This window comes from Gopherus evgoodei, chromosome 11 (genome assembly GCF_007399415.2).
Source record: "Gopherus evgoodei ecotype Sinaloan lineage chromosome 11, rGopEvg1_v1.p, whole genome shotgun sequence".
Classification (NCBI taxonomy): domain Eukaryota; kingdom Metazoa; phylum Chordata; order Testudines; family Testudinidae; genus Gopherus; species Gopherus evgoodei.
In genome coordinates, this window is record NC_044332.1 from 20,828,066 (window position 1) to 20,851,458 (window position 23,393).

The window sequence follows — 23,393 nt, forward strand, 5'->3', positions numbered from 1 at the left end:
CTTCCCACTGATGAACTGTGAACAAATGACAAGTCATAAGTGCCTCCCAGCAGGGCATATCTGTAATGCCTCTACTCTGTGCCTAGTGATAGGTTCCATACTACAATCCTGGATCTGTTCCAGAGAAAAATAATGGTGCCTGACGGTTCCTAGGTTTTCATGACTGGGAGACACTGAAAGGGTGATGAGGAAGGAATTTTCCAGATTTCAGTTCACTTTTGCTATATGCTGATCTAAAAGCAGCTGGCAACCTAGCCACCCCCCATAGTGAACTTGGACAACTAGTAGAAGCACAGCTCTAGTCAGATTTGCCCATATAATGTTTGCCACATTCTCCAATTGCTTTCTCCAGCCAACCATCATCACCTCATTCTTATCTAGACTGAGCTTTCACAAACTTGTCCCCATGCCAGACCTGATCTCTACCAGACACAGACCCTTGAAGCACCCTCTGTGTTGGATGAAATGGTGATATAAAGCTGTCTGTGATGAAGTGGGAATTTTCTGTAATATTTTTATGATACCAGTGCATGCCTCAGTTTTCCTCTGTACTCTGCATTGCTACCCAGAGGGTGAAAAACGGTTAAATCCACTCTTGGGGCAGAGCAAGAGTTATGAGGCATTGTGTCGTAACTGCCTGGGGTGAATGAATGGGTCAGGTTATTAAAGGACTGGCTGAAATTGACCATATCAATGGAGGGTCCAGAAAAGAGAATGGGAACTCCAAGGACTGAACAATGAACACCTAACAATGGGAAACTCCAGCAGAGGGAGCGTGGGAGCTCAGTATGCCTCTACAGCAAGGCAGTGGAAGAAGAAGTGTCAAGATACTGGGATAAGAGTTGGCCTTTGGAGGGACTCAGCAGCTCTCACCTTGGACTGAAAAAGAGACAACAGGAGACGGCCAAAAGTGGATTCATTGGCAGCTTGGCAGGGTGTGGAGAGTTGGCTTGGCCAGACTGGACTATGTCTTCACCTTTATTTCTCTCTGTTAGCCTAATGGCTAGTCTACACTAGAAGCACTACATCAGCGCAGCCACAGCAGGTCTGGTGAAGATGCTCTATGCTGATGGCAGAGAGCTCTCCTGTTGGCATAATTACTCCACCTCTACAAGAGGCAGAAGCTATGTCAGTGGGAGAGTGTCTTGGATCAGGTGTGTATCTCCGTTGGACCCATTGGACAGAGCTCACGGTGTGAAGCAAGAGTGCTAGGGCCTGGAGTCTCAGTCTGGAGTGCTAGGGCCTGGAGCTGCACTGCTGCTCTATTTTAAATGTAGACCCGCCTTTAGTTAAGTAGCTCCCTTTAAAGTAAATAGGAATTAATTTCTGTGTAACACCAAAAAATCTTTCTAGGAATTTTGCTAGGCTCCTGCCTATGGTTTGTCTTTTCAATCCAGTCCACAACAGTGCAGAAATGAGGAGAATGTGGCAGCTTTCTCTGGCTTGTCTATAAAACCTGAGATAGTAAATGGAGTCTGGAACCAAAATCAGATCTGGTTTAAGTGTGTGGTAATCCAGTGACTAAAGGGAAGCTGTGCCTACCTACTCCAGGTCTGAATTTTTGAGCTGAGCCTATGAAATTCAAGGAATCTAGGGGGAAAAGATGAGAGAGAATTAGAAGGTAATGTTTTGAAAGGATCATATGTAAAGAGGATAAACTACACTCCCTTATGATCCAAGATCTAAGAACCAGGGAAATGATTCAAGTATTAAAATAGATCTGTAACGTCAGTCTCTTCAGACATACATGAGTGTTACTAGGCTCGAGAAGAAAAAAAACACAGGAACAGAGTGACAGTTTCTCACTGACTTAACAGGACCTGTCAGGCTATTTCCACATTTCTATCACTTGCTCATTAATGACCTCCTGCTCTATAAAAAGAACCCCCCAAATATTCTAAGCCCTTAGGGAGAACACTTCATATTCTCTATCAGGTATTAAATGGTCTGTTAGCAGCAAGGAAAGAATTTCCTGAAACTCTGGTCAGCATTTCCACCTCACCTACACGCCTTAACAAGAAGTTATGCATGATTAAATTGGCCATTACAAGATAAACAAATGCAGGTGACATTTTTAGCCCCAATCATTGACATCTACACTTCATGTCAGGCCAAACCCCAAATCAGTTTCAAAGAATGAAGTCATAGGTGTAAGTAACTCAGAAAGAAGATAAAGCTGTCAAACTCTCCACGAATGCCCCCAGAAGTGAGTGAACTATCTGGAAGAAAAACATCTTTGTCATTGACTGACCTGTGATTTTGAAAAATAAAATAAAACTATACTGGAAGTTAAACAAAGCAATGTGAACCAAACGATTCTTTCTTTCATGTGCAGGCTACAAACTAGTCAAGGGGAAAATGCATTCTTTTGAGTCAGAATCTGAACAACTTCTGGCATACAAAACCAATTGGCAAATGACATCAAAGTCCACTTTGTTAGCTTGGGGCTCAATTCTGCAAGCTTTTGCTGAATTGTACCAAGTAGTAGCAGTGGCGCTATTCACGTAAATGCTGCTCAGTATAATAAGAGTTGCAAAATCAGGTCCTCTGCTTTTAACTTTTAACAATGGTTTAAGTTTAATCCAAGGGTAACTTCACTGAGTCCAATGGAGTCGCACCAGGGATGAACTGACCCCATGGCTATCATACATGAGATCTGGGTTCAAGAGTAACTTTGGGATTAGAGCTGTGTGAAATGATTGCAGTGAAATCCCAGAACCATATACAACTCTCTTGTTCTGGCATTTCATTTGGAATTCAAAACTTGGTAAATTTTACTGAAAGGATCATCAAGACTCCCAAACTTCTGAGTTGGACCTTGGCTCTGTTTTAAGTTGGCTCAGATTCACATATGGTAGTGCCTCTGTTTTGAGTATATTTTGCTTTAAGTTTTTGGCTTGTTTGAACCTGGAATGGAAGGGGCCAAATTCTGCTATTATACCTTGGAAATGCCTTTGGGCCAAGTGGTGTAAACCATCCAGATTGAAACCAAAGTAAATGTTTACACAATCCCCCCTCTGAAATGAAATCCAAGACTCAGCTTGAGTCAGAATCCCCATCTCCTAACATGGAAAATTTGTATATGTAAGGGAAATTGTGCTGGGAGTGTCATCTGAATAAGGGCAGAGTTGGAACATTAGGCCTTGATTCCAGAGCAATAAGAAACAAATATATAATTCTTATTTATTGTGCACCCAAACCTGAAGACTCCCAGATGCCTATTAGTCTAAAGGATGGTTGCTGGTTAATAAGGTACCAATTCACTGTTGGCTAAAAAGATGAAGTTCCCACGCATGTTAAATTGGGGAAAAAAATACAGAGGAGTAAAATTTTCAAAAGCTTCTATATCCCATTTCAAAAGTCCCTATGGCACTTAGGATCCTAAATCTCATTGGGAGTCCAGTGGGACTTAGGAATTCCGTGTAAAATTTTCAAGAGTTCCTGTCATGCAAACTTTGTGTTTTTCCCAGAGACCTGAATATTGGAGAAGCATTGAATATGGACTATTACCTAGGAAGAAAATAGCACAGCAATGATTCTCAAACAATCACGTAACCGAAATTATTGGTTTCCAATCCAATGCATTTTCAAACGATAGAAAAATCCTTCTCTTACATTGCTGTAAACAGGTACCAGCCTTGTATGAAAAAGAGATGATCATGGATTTCTCACCTTTCACAAAGTTACTGTCCTCGTGCTGCTTTGCACCAGGTGTCTGTGTTACACCATTGGAATGCATCGGTGAGTCAGAGCACAACTTAGTGTGTTGATCCTGTGTCAACCTGAGGTATCCAGAGAGACTGTCTTGGCCATGTTGGCTCTCTGCTTTGAATTCAGAAACAGAGCCCCCATTTCCTACTGGCAAAATGGAGGAAAAATTAGCAATAGTGTTTGCTCATAGATCAAATGATGCAGTAAAAATTAAAAAGAATGAATAAGAACCAACTAATTTTACCTTTATGTTCATTTTCTATGCAGTGTCTATATCCTTGTCGTGTTCTAATTTCCTGTTTTAAAAAAAAGAGAAGCACCTTTTTAATACGAACAGTTAGTGTAGATGGGGCCAAGTAAAATGCAACATTGTGGCAGCTGGTCATAAAAATCCTGGCCCCAATAAGGTTTATGCAAGACCATCTGACTCAAGGAACTTGACTTGTCCTTGTCTCTGGTGACTGACCAGAACTTTGCAATCTATTGGTTAACTACTGCTTCGGGTCATGTTCTAACTCACTGTCTAGTGAAGAGCAGCCCCATTGCTCCCGTCACAGCTGCAGAATAAGTGGCTGCAGTAGTATTCAGAGAGCAGTCTGGGAGGAGGATTCCTTCTATCCCCTGGAACCTTCCCTGTGCTGAACCTGGCTACTTGGGATTAGTGCAGGAAGGAGGAAGATTTTGCTCTCAGAAAATCATGGAGGGAGTCTGTCAGACTGAGTGCCAGGAGCTCCTGGCTCCCAATTCTGTCACTAAACCAGGTCTCTCCACTGAAGTTGAATTAATTTTCATATTGCATCACGTGTCCTCCCTCAAGTAATAACATCTATGAAAAGAAAATGAACAAACAAGGTAGTGACAGACAAGGCAGTGAGAGACATTGGAAAGTGAAGACAGAAATGTCTGGGAGCAACAGTAGCACCACTCCCATATTAATGATGATTAATAAGTTACTTATTCAAGAGCAGCTCCCCATCTGACTGCTGGAGCTGCACATAGTGAAGATGGTTGTAGATGACAAAAACAGAGAGTGCAGGAAAGTATAAACTGAATAACAGCATGAGATGTATTGTTGTCTGTGGCAGGTGAGGCTCAATGCTACGAAGTGCAGTCCAGTGAGAAGCAGAGTGCCCTCAACTCCCACCTTGCAGGTTTGAGCCTGCTCTGAAACCTTCATATCCAGGGTAGCTGGGAAAAGAAAGCTTAACAAATTCCAAAGAGCGTGATTTTCCAGACCATAGACAGGCAAAACTCCCATCAATTTCAATAGGTTTGCCTGTGACAGGACAGCAGAGTCAGGCCCTTGGCTTCTAATTTAACTCAAAATCTGCTGTTCTTTACACCCAAGCAAATCTGGAGTAAACTCCACTGATTTCAGTGGCCCCATTAATCGTCTCATCTGTTTTTCTTCAGATGCTGTCTCCGTTAGTTCCTCTTATCTCAGTTGCTCTTCCTCAATTGTGAGATTAGTTGGTGTCCGTAACTAACACCATGTTCTATCTGGCACAGGCAATTGACAGCGGCTGATTGGTACATAGGGTTAATTAGCTTGCTTCCTTCTTCCGCATCACTAGTCATTGAACAGATCTAGCCTCAGGTAGAATTCCTGAGTACTCATGCCACTGTTGTCACTAGTGTGCAAGGTAGTCTTGCCATGGTAAATTTGAGAGAAAATCAGAGATTTGTCATGGCTAAATTCATGGGTTTTGGTTAAAGCTAGTTACAAGTCACACCCAAGTGCTTTTTAAAATGTGTGTAATGTACATTGCAGAAAAGAGAAGTGTGGGTGGTACCACATGCCTCCTGTCAGCTTTGCTTAGTTTTATCTGGTTTAATTATTTTTAAACTTCTTTAGGGGGGAAGAAGGGGTCACCTCTTTTCACCTCCCCTCTGACTTGCTTATGAATTCACACACATGCCTTCTTCATCCTAAATTGCCAGTAGAATTCTTTATCTTTTGGGGTTTTATACCCATTAACTTTAAGCACATTTAAACAGTGATGTGACAGAGCAAGCAGTCATGGAGAAAAGGAAGGTGCCTCAGTGGGGAGATAGTCGATGCTATTTAAGAAGCTGGGATAAATCTCCCTGATTGTTGGGGCTCCCATTTTCCCCACTGTTACCTGGATTTTTGTCATGGGGAGGGAGGGAAAGTAGGGCCTGGGAAGTTTGTCCCTACCTCAGAAGTAGACTCAAGGCATGCTGTAGAGCAGCCTTGGTCCATGAAAGAGTAGGGGGAGAGGAGGCCTGTCTGCGAATATCCTTTTACCAGGGCATACTGGGAAGGAGAGGAATCTGTGTTGCTACCCCAGCACAGGCACTTGACCTCTCGGTCAGCGCTGAAGAAGCAGTACTAGAAAGGAGTTGCTCCGAGAGCTTGAGATATAGTTTATTGGAGCCCTACAGGCAAAGATTCTGTGGAACCGATGATAATCTGCCTATTGCGTATGCTTGTGGGGGACTGGATTTTGTATGTGTAGGGAACTTTGTGTTTCTGTTGATGCAGACATAAAAGCACTGAATAGCAGTGGCCTAAGCTTATAACCTGGTGTCTGCCTGTGACCAGTTCAGCACACTGTCTCCACAGTGTACGAGACATGCTAACCATGTTTGTCTAATTGGTTTGGCCAATCCTCCTTTCTCCCAGCTCTGTGAGAAATAGGGCCTCCCAGAGTGCATTGCCTCATGTGCTACCTATGCCATGCTAATGCCATGTGCTTTAGACACTCTGTCCCCTGCTGCCCAGAATACTGATACAAATATGACCGGGATGGTGGAAGAGCTTCTGTGCGGGATGGACACAAACTGAACCATATTACTTGTAACTGCTTTAAGTGGTCATGCTGCTAACTGCTTTCAAATCACAGTTTAAAAACTCTAGAGAGAGTCTAAGAAAACCAATCTAACTTGACACAGGCTACTGAACAACAGTTTGATGGTAAAGGCTTCCTCCAATATCTAAATGTTTCATTTTCATGGCAAATTTCAAACCTTATGCATAGTGGGCCAAGTCTTTTGGCCCCATTTATGGATGCTCCAAGGCTTAAATGCAGCATTTGGACTATGTTCAGGTAAGGGGCACAAAGTAGGTTTCTGTGCAGGAAGGTTCTGCAACCCTGCTTCTTCCCCTCCATGATAGGGAGTTGAATTGTTCTGCAGCTGAGGAGGGTGGAGGTTTGGTGACTGGCAGTTTAGCCAGGGAGTTCATACACAGCTAAAATCCACAGGGTGATTATCCCACCAGGGCACAGCAGGCTACATCACTGTTCCTCTCCACAGCTGGTAGTTCAGGCTATGGGGCCACTTGTGAGCTTCTTTAGGCTGAGGACCACATTCCTCAGCTCTACGTGCATTTTCCTGAATGTACAGTGTAACAGCCCATTCACTTGGGTTGTGTGTTCTGTCCAAGGGTTTCCTTCCATCCATTTAAATACATTTGGTGAATTTCTATTTTGAACATACCAGCCCTTCAGCTGTATAAGCCCCAGAATCTCCTTTCTTCAGGGCACCTGCTTCCAAGGGCAGGGTGACTTCCTGTGAAGATAAATCCCATCAAAGGCATGACAATTATAGTTAGTACTATTTAAACAACTCACATATCTATTGATTTCATGCCTCATGATATCAACTGCTGAAATAAGAACAAACACTAAAGAAAGGAAAAGCTCTCATATAGTATATGAGATTAGGGCTGTCTGTTGTTTGCTTACACAGTATCACAAATATGCATTGTGTCTTACAGACAGGTAAATTCTGCCACAAAGAAGTTATAGGCAAAGGCCACAATGGTGAAATCGGATCAGCATGAGCAGGTTTCTGCACTATGTAGAGCCCCAAGTGAAGGACTGCAGCCAAAGTTTCATGGCAAGCAGCTATTATAAATGCTAAGGGATTTAAGTATCAGAGAGGTAGCCGTGTTAGTCTGGATCTGTAAAAGCAGCAAACAATCCTTATAGACTTATAGACTAACAGATGTTTTGGAGCATGAGCTTTCGTGAGTGAATACCCATTTTGTCAGATCTGCATGTATTCACCCACAAAAACTCATGCTCCAAAAAGTCTGTTAGTCTATAAGGTGCCATAGGATTCTTTGCTGCTAAGGGATTGTGAGGAAAGGAGTATGAGGGAAACAACAATAAAATCATTGGGTTGTTTTGGGTGGTAATGTGTGTGTGTCATGGAGGTTCTGAGAGCTCTCTTTAATCTGTGTGGCTGTGCAGTACTGCATTTTTCAGGAAAGGGCATGGTTTGTACTGTTCACGGAAGAGGGTTTTATAGGAGGAAAGAGCAGAGCCATGATGGACCAGGTCAGGAAAATGGGTCCAGTGCATGTTGTCGATGCTTAATAAACAATGAAAAGGAAACATTATTTATCATGTTCCAACTCAAAGGACAGCAGGTGTAACATCTTGTAGAAAAGTACAATAACTTATTTACAGGGCCCCTTCAGCCACCAGGCTGCAGAATTTACTCCTTTACCACAGAATTATGCTCCAGAATCAGATGTAATGATTTAAAAATAATGTTTCTAGACTTTGCGGTTGTGAAGAAAATCTTAGCAATGTGAACCAGGCGTAAAGTGTAACAAGATGCAGTGATGTCTCTGTTAATCGGGCAGACAGCCTGAAACAAAAACTTGTAAACTGCCCCATTCCTTTCAATGGTGTGTTAATTTTGTAACCTATTTATTAACCAATTTAAATGTAAACACTGATCACTTCAGCCAAAACATCCCACAGACAGGACTGGACTGGGACTCTGAAGTGGTGCAGGGACTTGAGAGATCAGACTTGCCTCACTGTGACTCTGTTTCCCCACCTGTAAAACAGGAATACTGATCAGGTGCTTGGACTAGATAATCTAGTGGTCCCTGTTGGTCTTAAAAATTATGATACCAGATGCAAAGCACTGATTGTACAACTGAAAAACTTTGTTTTGGGTCAAACAAAATGCTTAGTTTCTGGGCATTTTGAACTGTATTTTAAAAAAAGCAAAGGAAATGAAGGGTGACACTTTTGTGACTAAAGGGCAGGTTGTGATCCAAATCCTGAGCTAGTGTAAGATGTTGTAGTTCTGTTAAAGTCAATGGAGATGCACTGGTTCATCCCAGCTAAGCATCTGACTGAATGTCTGTGGATTATAAAATTTAGAGGTGATTTTAAAATTAGTATTTCTGGTTTTAGATTTTAACCAATAAAACTGTCCCAAGGCCATCTTTTACAATTAGTTTTTAAATGTGCACTGTAAATACCTAGTTTAGCTATTTTTTAATTTTTTTTTTTTAAACTTTGTCTCCTTTGCTGGATTCTATTCCCAATTTTGTTACTGAGAAGTTAAAAAATCTAGAAGATATTCTTTGCAATGTAACTAAAATCTTTTTTAAAATGTGAGTCCTATGTGTGGCATAAAGGGCTGCAATGACATATTATACATTACTTATGTAATTTTTTCCTGTTTTAACATACCAGCTTTTTCTTCCTAAAACTCTGAGGCTCTCCTTTCTTCAGGACAGCTGCTCCCAATGACTCTGAGCATTTCTGTGAAGATAAACAAGAACTGCAGAGGTCTGACTTACAATGAATGCTATTTAATATCACAAATATTTTCAGAAATAGTTTTCATAACACACAATATTAACTCCTGAGTGCAGCCTGAAACTAGTGCAAACTGATTTATGGTTAACACATCTCCCTGCTCTAAATAGCTGTGCAGTGTTGCTGCTCACTGTTCAACAGCTGCTGTGTTACAGAGCAGAGGTGGGCGTATTTCAGTGGTGGGCGAAGTGATTCCTGTACATTCTATTTTCTGCCAGGGTGTTGTCTTAAGTAATATTTATAAAGTGTTCTTGAGACCTTTGAATGAAATGTGTTACAAAAAGCAAATTTATTGTTAAGATGTTAACCTCTGAGGACATACACAGCTTGTCTGTGCTGGACAATTGAATGGGAAAGATTGCACCACTGTGTGCCCATGGTGTGGGGTGTCCACGCTAGATTGTAGTTAACTAAAAGAGCCTGCTGCTGTTTTGTCTCTCATCACACTAGCTCTGCACTACACCACTAGTGCAATGTCAACTGGATACTTATCCCATTGATCCTGGCACAGCCCCTAGAAGCAGTAGATTCTGGAAAATTTTGGAAGGCCTTGTGGGATACTTCAGGAAGTGTTTTACAGGAGTGCTGGAGGATATGGTTAGTATGCTCGTCTAGTGTCAGTGAGGCCACAGAAGAAGCTTCATGCCTTCTGTTATGCTTCTGCCTATGCTTGGACCAGCCTCCCATTTCTTAGTCACTATGTGCTCTTTTTCTTCAGTTCTAATCAACCTGCACTGTTTTCCTCATCATTGTTGTATCCGCGTTCTCTCATTCCTGAGCTGTTGTCCTGAACTAGCATGAGCTCTTCTAACTTGCAGAGAGATAGTGTCTCTATTTTGTGTGTTATAAAATGCTGGGTACATTTATGGTGCTGTATAAATACAGTGGTGCTCACTAGGATTACATATTGTTAAGTGCTATGATCCGATCATAGTGGATAGGCAGTAACTTGCAGAAAGGTAATTTTGCTGCCAGCTGATGCTTTCACATAACAATCATCACTGTTTACTGTTTAAAAACGCTTAATCACAAAACCATCACACAATTTCGAGGCACAGTTCATTCACACTGACTGGCAGCCTTTGCTCTAAACAGGCCCAGGATTGGAATAGCTGAGTTGTTGCAGGACAGGATTGAGCCTGAATTGGCACAGATGTGTGGGAAGCTTGTTTTAATGCAAGTTCCAGCTGGTGGTATCAGTACCTCATTTTCATGAGCACACAGGTTAATTTATCTGCCAGTTGGCAACTTCCCATTGTGTTACTGGGATCATGCAATAGAGCTGCAAGATTGCATTGACTGTGCATTTATTTCCCATACCTTTTTATAGCCTATCTCTTATTTTTTCTTTGTCCAGTCAGAAAACACTTTTCTGCTTTTAAGAGCTAGTAAGGGCATAGCAGTTGATAGCGTGTATATAGGCAGCACTCTCCCAAAAAAGCACTTCTCAGCTGTGCAATGTGTTGCCTACTTGAGAATTTCAGGAACTGATTCCTGGCTTTTATAACATGAAACAAGATGAATCTGATACCAGGAGACTGACCAAGGCCTGGTCTACACTACGCATTTAAATCAACTTTAGCAGCGTTAAACCGATTTATCCTGAACCCGTCCACACAGTGAGGCCCTTTATATCGATATGAAGGGCTCTTTAAACCAATTTCTGTACTCCTCCCCGATGAGAGGAGTCGCACTGAAATTGGTATTACTATGTCGGCTTAGGGTTAGTGTGGCCGCAAATCGACGGTATTGGCCTCCGGGCGGTATCCCACAGTGCACCATTGTGACCACTCTGGAAAGCAATCTGAACTCGGATGCACTGGCCAGGTAGACAGGAAAAGCCCCGCAAACTTTTGAATTTCATTTCCTGTTTGCCCAGCTTGGAGCTCTGATCAGCACAGGTGGCCATGCAATGCAGTCCCAAATCCAAAAAGAGCTCCAGCATGGACCGTGCGGGAGATACTGGATCTGATCGCTGTATGGGGAGACAAATCTGTTCTATCAGAGCTCTGTCCCAGAAGACAAAATGACAAAGCATTTGAAAAAATCTCCAGGCTATGATCCAGAGTCCACAGCACAGTGCTGCATGACAAGCGTAACGGAAAGCAAAAGAATCAAATGGACGCTCATGGAGGGAGGGAGGGGGGTACTGAGGACTCCAGCTATCCCACAATCCCCGCAGTCTCCGAAAAGCATTTGCATTCTTGGCTGAGCTCCCTATGTCTGTAGGGTCAAAAACATTGTCCGGGGTGGTTCAGGGTATATCTCGTCAATTTACCCCCCTCCGCCCTCAAAGAAAAGGGAAAAAAATCATTTCTTGCCATTTTTCAATATCACCGTATGTCTACTGCATGCTGCTGGTAGATGTGGTGCTGCGGCGCTGAACAGCAGCATCCCCTCCCCTTCTTTTCCTGATGGCAGACGATACAAAATGGTGGAAAACCGCCATCATCCCGTGAGTGCTCCTGGCTGGCCTTGGTGAGGTTGGCCGGGGTGCCTGGGTAAAAATGGGAATGACTCCCTGTCATTCCTGGCAGACGGTACAAAATGCTTGATAACCGTCCTCCTCATAGCAGCTGGAACCTGAGCTCCATCAGCCCCACCCTCCTTTCGTGTCTAAAGAAAAGATTCTGTACTCCCTGGACTATCATAGCAGCGAGAGGCTGCACTCCTCGCCCCTCCCCCTTTTAATGTCCTGCCTGGACTATCATAGCAACTGGAGGCTGCCTCCCCCTCACTTTATCTCACTAAAAAGTCAGTGTTTCTTATTCCTGCATTCTTTATTACTTCATCACACAAAGGACACTGCCACGGTAGCCTAGGAGGGTTGGGGGAGCAGGGAAGCAACGGGTGGGGTTGTTGCAGGGGCACCCCCTAGAATGGCATGCAGCTCATCATTTCTGCAAGATCTCTGGGGCTCTGACCCAGAGTAGCTGTGCTCTCTGGTTCTCTAGTAGACTTGCTCCATATTCTAGGCAGGACTGACTCTATTTTTAGACAAAACATAAGGGAATGACCCGCGGAGTCATTCCCATTTTTGTCCATGCGCCCCCGGCTGACCTCAGCGAGGCCAGCCAGGAGCACCCATGACAGTAGCAGACAGTACAAAATGATTGATAACTGTCATCTCATCGCCAATTTACAATGGCAGATGGTGCAATAGGGATGGTAACCATCTCTGCTACCTTGCAAAGGCAAATGAATGCTGCTGTGTAGCGCTGCAGTACCGCCTCTGTCAGCAGCATCCAGTACACATATGGTGAAAGTGACAAAAGGCAAAACAGGCTCCATGGTTGCCGTGCTATGGCGTCTGCCAGGGCAATCCAGGGAAAAAGGGCGCAAAATGACCAAAATGACTGTCTGTCTGCCGTTGCTTTCACGGAGGAAGGAATGAATGACAACATTTACCCAGAATCACCCGCGACACTGTTTTTGCCCCATCATGCATTGGGATCTCAACCTAGAATTTCAGTGGGCGGGGGAGAATGCGGGAACTATGGGATAGCTACGGGATAGCTACCCACAGTGCAACGCTCCAGAAATCAACGCTAGCCTCAGTACATGGACGCACACCACCGAATTAATGTGCTTAGTGTGGCCGCGTGCACTCGACTTTATACAATCTGTTTTAGAAAACAGTTTATGTAAAATTGGAATAATCCTGTAGTGCTGACATACCCCTAGTAACAATTGTTTAATCTCTGGTGTTGATTACTTAAACTACAGCCAAGAACTTCAAAAGTGGCTAGTGACTTAGAGTGCCCAACTTGAGATGCTGTTAAGGTTCCTGATTTACAGAAAGCACTGAGCACCTGCCATCTGAAAACAAGGCCCCATCAAGGAGTATGTAATTTGATCTTCAGAGAGTTCTATATGCTGAATATAGCCTCTGAACCTTGATTTGACCTGGCCAGCTGTTCCAATTCGTTTGTAACAAAGGCAACTTTCTATGCTGTAATCATAGATCTTATTGTACCACAACTGATATTATTTGTGTGTTGCAAATAATACTTTAATAAAAAGGGTTCAGTCTGTAAATGTCTTTTTCCCCAGCACCTAAATAGCCGCAATCCTACCACAAGTACAAATAATTTAAAACATGATACCAGGCCTTTGCCTTCTATCACAGGGTAAAATCTAGAAGACTTTACTTAGTTTTTAATCAGTCCTCGCTCAGGCAAAACTTTCCCCGAAGGCGGTGTGATAATTGTCTGAATAAGGATTGATTGGAGAGAGGCCCAGGAGTTGGGCCCAGCAGACTGTTCAATTCCATTGTGACAAAGCTTGCACCCCCAGCCCCGCCACAGAATTGTGCTCTAGAATCTTGTCTTAAATTTTAATTTTTAAAAAATGATTCTTACGGTCTTGGAGAAAACCACAAAACCGAGGCAGCATCTAATGCCTCTGTCTGCAAAGAGGCTGAAACAATAGCTCCAAGTGATGTGAATTGCTCCGTTTATCTCCCATTGATGTGTTCCATGTTTTATTATGGTGGGTGGGCCAAGGTACAGATCTGAGGACTCCATAGTCCCCTCAGTCCCCAGCAACCTCCCACTGATGTCACTGTCTTGCAGAGGCGGAGTACCTATGCTGATAGGAGAAGCCCTCCCATCGGTGTAGGTAGAGTCTTTGCTGCAGCAGTGCAGCTACACCAGTACACTGTTTAAGTGTAGACCTGTCCTGAGGTGTAGCTGTGCTGAGTAACAGAACTCAATATTGCCAACACCAAGTGTTCAAAAACCATGTCAGACCTCTAAAAAAGGCTTAAAAATAACATTTTAAAAATGTGGGGTTCTTTCCAATTGCCTTCTGCTTTCTGAGCCTTTGGGTCACAGGCATGTTGTGCTTTCAAGCTTTTCTCTGCAACCATGAGGGCTAAAAATCAACTTGTTTTTTAAAAAAAAATAAAAGCTGAGATTCTCATGTTGTAACCAGGTGATTCCAGAAGCTAGGCCTTTAATATAAGAGCTGGGATAAAATCATGAGATTAAAACACTGCTCCTGAATTTCTCCTGTTTGCCCCCATTTTTCTCCAGGGCAAAGCTCCCGGGGTCTGCCCTGTTATATCTGCTTATTTAAGCAGAGATGAATCCCTGAAACAAACAGACCTTTATGTCAGGACTGACAGGGCTCTGTGACTAGTAAAATACATTTCAAAATGACAGACCTCTCCTCTCTTGGTCTTCATGGCATTGGATGTGTTGTGCAGTCCGTGCATTCATTCCCTGGGGCCAAGGGTGTAGCTTGTGTTACACTCTAGTGACTATTTCAGCTGATTGACGGAGTCTCAGAACATTCAGCCCTTTTTGATTCTAAGGAAGGTGGCCCTGATCTGGGCCCTTATGGAAAGGGGAGCAAGCTATGGGTGAAATGAGGGGCACAGGGAGGGACCTTAAAAAGGAATTAAAACTCCCACACTTGATATGCTCCATATGATTATTAATAAACAAAAATGCATTCATAAATACTTAGAATCATAGAACTGGAAGGGCCCTGGAGAGGTCATCTAGTCCAGTCCCCTGCACTCATGGCAGGACTAATTATTATCTAGACTAGGAGTGGGCAAACTACGGCCCGCAGGCTGGATCTGGCCTGTGAGTCATTTTAAGCCAGCCCAGGAGCTCCCTCTGGGGAGCAGGTTCTAGGGCTTGCCCTGCTCTGGAACTCCAGCCAGAGTGCTGGGTCAGGGGCCGCACCATGTGGCTCGGCCCCGCTCTAGCTGGGACACTGAGTCTCTGGGGCCGCACCACATGGTTCGGTCCTGCTCCAGCGCTTTCGCTGGGGCACAGGGTCAGGGGCCACACCACACGGCTCGGCCCCGCTCTGGCATGCCAGCTGGGACACAGAGTCAGGGCTGCTCCACGCAGCTCCCAGAAGCCATGGCATGGTCCCGCTCTGGCTCCTATGCACTCCAATGGCCCCCTCCGGCGGTCCAATCGGAGCTGCAGGGGTGGTGCCTCTGGATGAGGCAGCGTACAGAGCCTCCTGGCTGTGCCTCCACATAGGAGCTGGAGAAGGGACATGCCACTGCTTCCAGGAATCACTTGAGGTAAGCGCTGCTTGGAGCTTGCACCCCTGAGCGTCTCCCCATACCCCAACCCTGCCCCAGTCCTGATCCCCCTCCCACTCTCCAAACCCCTCAATTCCAGCCTGGAGCACCCTCCTGCACCCCAAATCTCTCATCTCCAGCTCACTCCAGAGCCTACCCCGCCCAGCTGGAATCTACACCCCTTCCCGCACCCCTGCCTCAGCCCTGATCCTTCTCCCACCCTCTGAACCCCTCAGTCTCAGTCCAGAGCACCCTCCTACACCCCAAACTCCTCATCTCCATCCCCAGCCCCACCCCACCCCAGAGCCCAGACCCTTCATCCCCTCCTGCACCCCAACCCCAATTTTGTGAGCATTAATGGCCCGTCATACAATTTCTATTCCCCGATGTGGTCCTCAGGCCAAAAAGTTTGCCCACCCCTGCTCTGCCACTTAAGTTAGCAGCTATGAAGCCAATCAAGTAACTGCTTTTTTCCCCTCCTGCTGCTGATCCAGATAAAATGTGAATTGCTTAATTGGATACAGTACTTGCCATCAGCCCTCATACACCCGAGTTCTCTACTTTGCCAAAAGACCAGTGTTCCTAAAATCAGTGTCTTGCTATCTTTCTAGCCTTAAGGATTTATAGTTTGCTTCTCTTTATGCTAGAGATGGGTTGAACCAAAACCCTAGATTTTGGTGTTTAAAATCTGTATCCAAATTCTGCAACTCTCACCCCTTCTGGGTTTTGGGCCTTTTTCTTATATAAGCTCCTATTACCCCCCACCTCCATCCCGATTTTTCACACTTGCTGTCTGGACACCCTAAACAGGGAAGGGTGTGGTTTAAAAACTGAGAGTCAAAAAGCTTCTTTTTTTTTTTTTGAAATGTCTACTAGTAGTGTTCCTCCTTTAAATTGTAGGTCAGAGGATCGATGGATTAGAAAGCCTACAGTAAAACAGAGGTAGCCCAGTTGATTTTCAAAACTTGATATGTTAAAAAAATCTTTTCTGTTGAAAAGTATGTGAGGAAGAGGGAAGTAAATGCAAAATGAGGCTGGGAGATAAACTCTAACTGGAGCACACTGGAGCTATCTTTGATGCTCCTGTTATCCACACAGTAAATTAAAGGACCAGTCTCTCTTCAGACTTGCCTAAGGCAGAGAGACCCTCAGTCTTGATGTTTCCACTTAAACAACGTCATCAATTTTTATTCCTCTATTTTCAAATAACGTTAAGAATTTTTCAAATCAACATCTTTCTTTCTAATATTTACTCTTCCTAAATACTGTTCCACAGGTTACCTAAGAGAGGGTTCCTCTACCAGATTAGATCCTGCCTCCAGCGATGGCCAGTATGGGATTTTTCAGAAGCAGATGAACCCCCAGACAAATTATAGGCATACTTAACCTGAATAGCTGTACAAAGTGTGGAGAAAAATCACCAAGGGATGCTGGAAAGAAACACATCTAATTCTTTCCTCACTTGATGCAAAGCAAGCTTACACTGGGCCTTTCATAAATATTTTATGTGCACTACTTCCATCTTGCCTCTGTATTGAACGTACAAAACATTGTCATATATCGCACCTTGTCATTCATTTCTTGCCTCAAAGGGGAGGTTTCATGTGAATTTATATGAAGGCTGGTTCCAGTTTCAAGGGGTAATCCACAGTCTCCTGCAATGAAAATGAGAAAATCTGGATCAGGAGATATATTTTATATTATATTATAAATACTTTCTATATATTTTTATAGAGTGATTTTAATGCTCTTCTAAAACATGCTAGAATGAGAGTTCTGGAGGCTGAAGTTGTCTCTCTGTTACAGAAATGTTACAACATAAGCAGTTCAAGTTTCCCCACAAAACCCTGCAAATATGTCCCTATCTGAATCCTTTAGTGGTAAGAGGATGCAATAGGCTCCATGCACATTCAATCCTGGGTTTCACTGATAAAAGTACTGTAAAGGTGCCAACTGTGTTGGTAGATTCAATGAAAATACTGGAGATTGAATCAATAAAGATACTGGAAAATTGGCTAACTTAGCACTGGAGGATTAAAAACTGCATAGCAGGAGTTTACTCTGTTTAGGGTCTCCCCCAGCATTGGTCCTGTGTGTTTCAGCAGCATGGTGAGGTAGGATTTTTGTCCTTTTGTGGGCTTGGCTACACTGGAGAGTTGCAGCGCTGGTGGTGGGTTTACAGCACTGCAACTTAGTAACTGTCCACACCTGCAAGGCACATCCAGCACTGCAACTCCCTGGCTGCAGCGCTGGCTGTACACCTGGTCTGCTTGGGATGTAACAATTGCAGCGCTGGTGATGCAGCACTGTTCATCAAGTGTAGCCACCAAAAGCGCTGTTATTGGCCTCCAGAGTATTAGGAGTATCCCAGAATTCCTGTCCACAACAAACCGGAAGAATGGCTGAACTCCGAGCTTCCCGGAGCTACTTATCTAAAAAACAAACACAGCTGCTCTTTGCTCCAGCGAGCGACGAGCAGAGGCAGGGGAATTGCTTTGGAATGTTCACAGCTGTTTGCTTGAGGAGAGAGGGGAGTCTGTGTTGAGCAGCTGCTTATGTGGTCTGAAGGCTATTTAGGAGTGCATAATTTGCATTTAGTGAGTAAGAGGGGTGAGGGAAGGGCTCGAAACTTTTAAAATGATTGAAGGTTGGTGCTGTGTATCTTCCAGTCCTTAGAACTTGCAAGGCAGGGAGCTGAGAACAGTGTCAGCTCCAAAAATCCACTCTCTCTCTCTCCCCCACGTTCCCCCTCACCCCCCCTCTTTTGAAAAGCACGTTGCAGCCACTTGAACGCTGGAATAGCTGCCCATAATGCACCACTCCCAACAGTGCTGCAAATGCTGCAAATGTGGCCACACTGCAGCGCTGGTAGCTGTCAGTGTGGCCACGCTGCAGCGCTTTCCCTACATAGCTGTACGAAGACAGCTGTAACTCCCAGCGCTGTACAGCTGTAAGTGTAGCCATACACTGTGTCAGTGTTGGGAGGCAGAACCAAGAAATCTAGTTATCAGGTTAATGAAAGCAGCTGTCTCTTGTCCTGACGTCTGACAGTGCTTGTGTAAATGGGCTAGACAGGGAGACTCCAGATTAAAACACTGTGCTGTATCCAGAGTAGGGTCACAGTCACGGCCTCTTGTAGAAATGACCTAAAAATGTAAAGGACCAATCTGAATGTGACATTCCACAGTCGAGAGCCTACTCTTTCCTCTGAGAACTCCTCACTTCTCAACTTCTTGCTTAACCTCATCTGTGGGATCTTGTGCAATAAATTTGAAGGGCCACTGTGAAATCCCAGAAACAACTCAGAAAACACACTGTTTGCTTTCTTTCTAGTAAATAGCTCTACATAGGCATGGCAGCTTTTCAAGGAGTAAACAGAGGCAATCTGTTTTTCTACTACCTGCTCTTCCAAATAGGATGCTGTAGGGTTTTTATACCAATTAAGTTCAAATAACATCAAATATAGTCCGGATCTTTTCATGTGATTATTTTTCCACAATTTATTTTTGTGGGACCATTTTGTGTGGTTTTTTTCCTTTCTCATCTATATCGAAAGACTCCCCTCCAATGCAATTACAAACATTTTTTTACCCTGAAATCACCATGAAGAGAATGACTGACTGCTAGAAATACTTTGTGCTTTTGCTCAGACATCCAAGAGGGTCCTATAGCATTTTGTCCTCTAACGGTAAAGTTCAAGCCTTTACCCACGTGCTATAGGAAAGAAATCTTTTATGATGGTCTTGTAGACCAGTAGTGTTTAGATTTTTGTAACAAAGGGACCAACTTTACCTTCGTGATCTCATGTGTTTCAAAACTTCTCTTGAATCCCTTTAGCTAGAATGGAAAATAGCTATAGTGAGATGTAATGAAATCTGTGTCTGAACGCTTAAGTTTTGTGTAGAGGCCTTTCTGGTCCAGTCTAATAAAGACTTAGACTGAATAGCTTTGCAGACCAGTTGGCACACAAGCCATCAACTCATCCCAGTCTGTCACTAATCCTTGGTGAACGTGTGATGACTCAGTTGTTCCTGCTGAAATCCTGACACAAGTATTACTTTATCAAAAACAACAGTTTTACATCTCTTTTTTAAAAATGAATATAATTTTAAAAAAATTGATTTCACCTCCCTATCCCCTGCTCTCCCTCCACATGTTTAACAAAAATGTCAAGGGACCATCTCATGCATGAAAGTTTTCTCAGAGCTGGGATATGTTCAGAGAGATTTTCTGTGGTGGAAAAACTCCTCTCTGTGCCTGGATCTTAGAATGAGAAAATGCCACCTGTCCAAGTGTACTAATTCTTGAATTAGTGTACTGATGTGCCTTCCCTTTAGGGAATGATGTTCCTCCTCTCTGTGGAATCTCTCCAGTAGAAAAGTCTTCTCCAATTGAAGGAGCTCTGCAACCTTGGTAAAATAATATCACTTTTGCAGATGAGTTGATGGATCCTATTATTCAAATAGCCTCTTACTGCAGAACACAGTATGGGAGAACTTCAACTTTACCCACCAGAATGTGCCAATCACCTGACCGTGGTTCCTCATGACTGATTATCTGAATACAAAGACAAGGTGGATGAGGTAATCTCTTAAGAATGGCCATACTAGGTCAGATCAGTGGTCCCATCTAGCCCAGTATCATGTCTTCCAATGGTAGCCAGTGCCAGATATTTCAGGGAAATTAACAGAACAGTGCAATTATCCATCACTTGTTATCCAGGCTCAGCTTCTGGCAGTTAAAGGTATATGGATACCCAGAGCACTGAGTTGCGAGTTGTGCCTCTGACCATCTCAGCTAATAGCTATTGATTGATTGATTCTCCATGAACATCTCCTGGCAATGAGTTCCACAGGTTGACTGTGTGTTTATGTGAAGTAGTACTTTCCTTTTGTTTGTTTTTAAATCTGCTACCTATTAATTGTGACCCCCCCTTGTTCTTGTGTTATGTGAAGAATTAAATAATACTTTCCTATTTGCTTTCTCCACACCAGTCATGATCTTATAGACCTCTCTCATATCCCTCCTTAGTTGTCTCTTTTCTAAACTGAAGAGACCCAGTCTTTTTAATCTCTCCTTGTATGGAAGCTGTTCCATACTCCTAATTTTGTTGCCCTTCTCTGTACCTTTTCCGTTTCTAACAGATCTTTCTTTTTCAGTTGGAGCAACCATAACTTCATGCAGTATTCAAGGTGTGGGCATATCATGGATTTATATAGTGACATTATGATCGTTTGTGTCTTATTATGTACCCTCTTCCTAGTGGTTCCTAACTTTTGTTAGATTTTTTGACTGCTGCTGCGTTTTGAACAGACATTCTCAGAGAACTATTCACAATGATTTCAAGATCCCTTTCTTGAGTGGTAACAGCTAAGTTAGACCCATCATTTTGTATATATATAACTGCAATTATGTGTTAGGGAAAATAAAACCCCCTCCATGTATCGGGGCTCTTCTGTCATCAGGGTTTTGCAGGCCCAAGCCCTTAGCTGAACTACTTTAACTTCCCTTAAACTTATTTACGAAGACTTACTATCCGAAATAGTGAACTGGTCTTGGGACAAGGGGGGCCCTGGGTGCCATTGCAGCTTCGTGTGGTTATAGTATAGCAATAAGTTGCTTGCCTAAAGTAACCGCAAGTAGGAAAAACAGAACAGTCAGTACAATAACAGGATGATTGTGACAGAATGCTGCTGAAGTTGCAATATGTATGCCATATAAGGAGAATTATCAATTACGTTTGCAATGTTAGCAATGTATTTACCAAATAAGGATGTATCACTGTATGACGTTTTGCTGTTTTAACCTTTATAAGCTTGGTAAAATTTGTAATATGTAGAGCAGCCAGCCTCTTGCGTGGGGTCTATGCTGTCTCTCCCTGCATATATGCTTGTATGAAATAAAGGTGCCTCCGGATGTCTGATCTAAAATCAACCATGTGGTCGATTTTCCACAACATATGTTTTCCAATGTGCATTACTTTGCACTTAGCAACATTTGAATTTCATCTGCCATTTTGTTGCCCAGTCACCCAGTTTGTGAGATCCCTTGGTAACTCTTCACAGTCAGCTTTGGATGTAACAATTTTGAGTAATTTTGTATCATCTGCAAACTTTGCCACCTCACTGTTTACTCCCTTTTCCAGATCACTTATGAATAGTCTCACCAGTACTGGTCTCAGTCTGAGTACAGATCCTTGGAGAATCTCACTATTTACCACTTTCAGATGGAGCAAGAACATTAAAATAATAGATGCTGGAATCTAGCTGTGGTGTGGTGTACAGAGTATTAGTGGTGACTAGATGTTATGTCTTGTAGGCAGCTATCAAGTTGCCTATCAGTGTTATAATTTGAACAGAGAAAATGTGTACAGATTGAAGATATACATTGGCTGATTAGTCTAGAGGTGGAAAGAGAGGCTGATTGGGGCATATTGAAGCACCTAGATTACATCTCGATTTGCAGCTAGAGCTGGGCTAGGTATTTTTTCCAGTCCTGTGAGTGTTTTGGAGATTTCCTGATCCCAAATCATGATGAGTCAATCTTGAATTTTCACAAACCAATAAACTGAAAAAAATTCCTGGGCAGATCAATGAAAACATTAGTTTTGATGTCTGCCTTTATTATTTTAAAAGTTTAAAAATATAAATATGGAAATATGGTCACCCTGCAGCTCCCAGCTGCTGTGGGCAGAGGGGGAACCCCACAGCTCCCAGCCACCACAGTGGTAGAGGAAACCATGGAGCTGCAGACAAGTCACAGCTTCTGTGAATTTTTGTTTATTGCCTATGGCCTGTCCATGACTTTTATTAAAAATAGCCATGACAGAATCTTAGCCTTAATCGTGAATACCAGCCCATGTGCCCACTGCACCCTGTGAGTACCAGGCTCCCCTCTCCACAGCCCACTGGCTTTCATTTTTTTATTGATTTTTTTTTCACCCATTTTGTAAATTTTGGAATAAACACCAATAAATTCCTGGGGAACTAAAATAATAATAATAATAATTAATAATAAATCCTTGAAAACAAAGGGCCTTAGCAATACTGTTGTTATAGGCAGTATAGGTAACAATACCTTCAGTTGAGGTCTTTTAATGCACAGTGCGAGGCAACCTAGTTTTTACTTGCTTATAACTTTGCCAAGCTTGAATTGTTTAGGATTAAATTTTCCACCTCAAGTCTCTGCCTCAGGCTGAGTGTCTGGTTCTGTTTTTGCTTTAATTTCTTTGAAAGGTTCTACCATTTCCAAGAATGAGGTTAGGGAAAAATATGTCCTTTGCTCATGTTAAAAATAAGATACAAAATTCTTAAAACCAGTTAGTCGGGAAGCTCTAGTGTCTACATGCTTTGGAGCAGGGTCTTGGAATGTGGCAGGAGGATGGCTTTTGTGTCAAGGATGTGCTTATGGCTATTTCTGTGAAATTCCCCCCACATTAAGATAAGTTATAAGCCTTTAAAAAAAATCTGTTTGCATGGTCCAAATAGTCCAGTGAACCTTGTAAGGGTGGTGGGGAGGGAATATGTAATAAACATAAATGCTTTTTTTCCTTGCTGTTCTGACTGTCGCTTCCCCTGTTCTGTCTGGTCATCTTAGTAGGAATTATTTCTCATAGAAGGGTACTTTAGTAACTCTGCCCTCTGACCCTGCACAAGATTTTTTTTTAAAATGAACAATAAGCTACTCCAGGGTGTGCATAAGCAGGATTCCTGTGAGGGTATTCTACTTCTTGTGCCTCCAGTGGGCACTGTGTCAAGCCTGGGGTGCCCAGTAAGTCCACAAGAGTCCTTCCACTGGGAGTCATGTCCCAACAGGCTAGTAATGTAGATTTTATTGTGGCTTATTTGGTAGCTTCCATCATTGTCCTGTAGTGTAAAGGGTCATTGGCCGTAAAGCATGGGATATTATCAAAGAAGTAGCATATATTCAGACAACCACCATTCTGAAGCATGGTTTAAAAGCCAGTGCAGATGGGGCCTTAGGGGAGTTAACTATCCCTGAAACTATTTTTTAAACATGCTTTAAAAAAAAAGAGAATC

General features: G+C 43.1%; 1 protein-coding gene across 9 annotated transcripts in view; it reads right to left on the reverse strand.

Annotated features, from left to right (window-relative positions):
- The window catches only part of KIAA2012 (KIAA2012 ortholog), a 93,099-nt gene that overhangs the window by 33,162 nt on the left and 36,544 nt on the right, over positions 1 to 23,393 (reverse strand). For 7 of the 9 annotated variants that reach the window (XM_030580321.1, XM_030580316.1, XM_030580314.1 and 4 more), the window contains exons 12-16: positions 16,921 to 17,009; positions 9,177 to 9,248; positions 7,174 to 7,245; positions 3,956 to 4,007; positions 3,673 to 3,858 (exon numbers count right to left, since the gene is read on the reverse strand). In XM_030580321.1, coding sequence (XP_030436181.1) covers positions 3,673 to 3,858; positions 3,956 to 4,007; positions 7,174 to 7,245; positions 9,177 to 9,248; positions 16,921 to 17,009 — 471 coding nt within the window. The remainder of the gene's footprint in view (positions 1 to 3,672; positions 3,859 to 3,955; positions 4,008 to 7,173; positions 7,246 to 9,176; positions 9,249 to 16,920; positions 17,010 to 23,393) is intronic. The other 2 variants (XM_030580317.1, XM_030580315.1) reach the window with 1 other exon arrangement.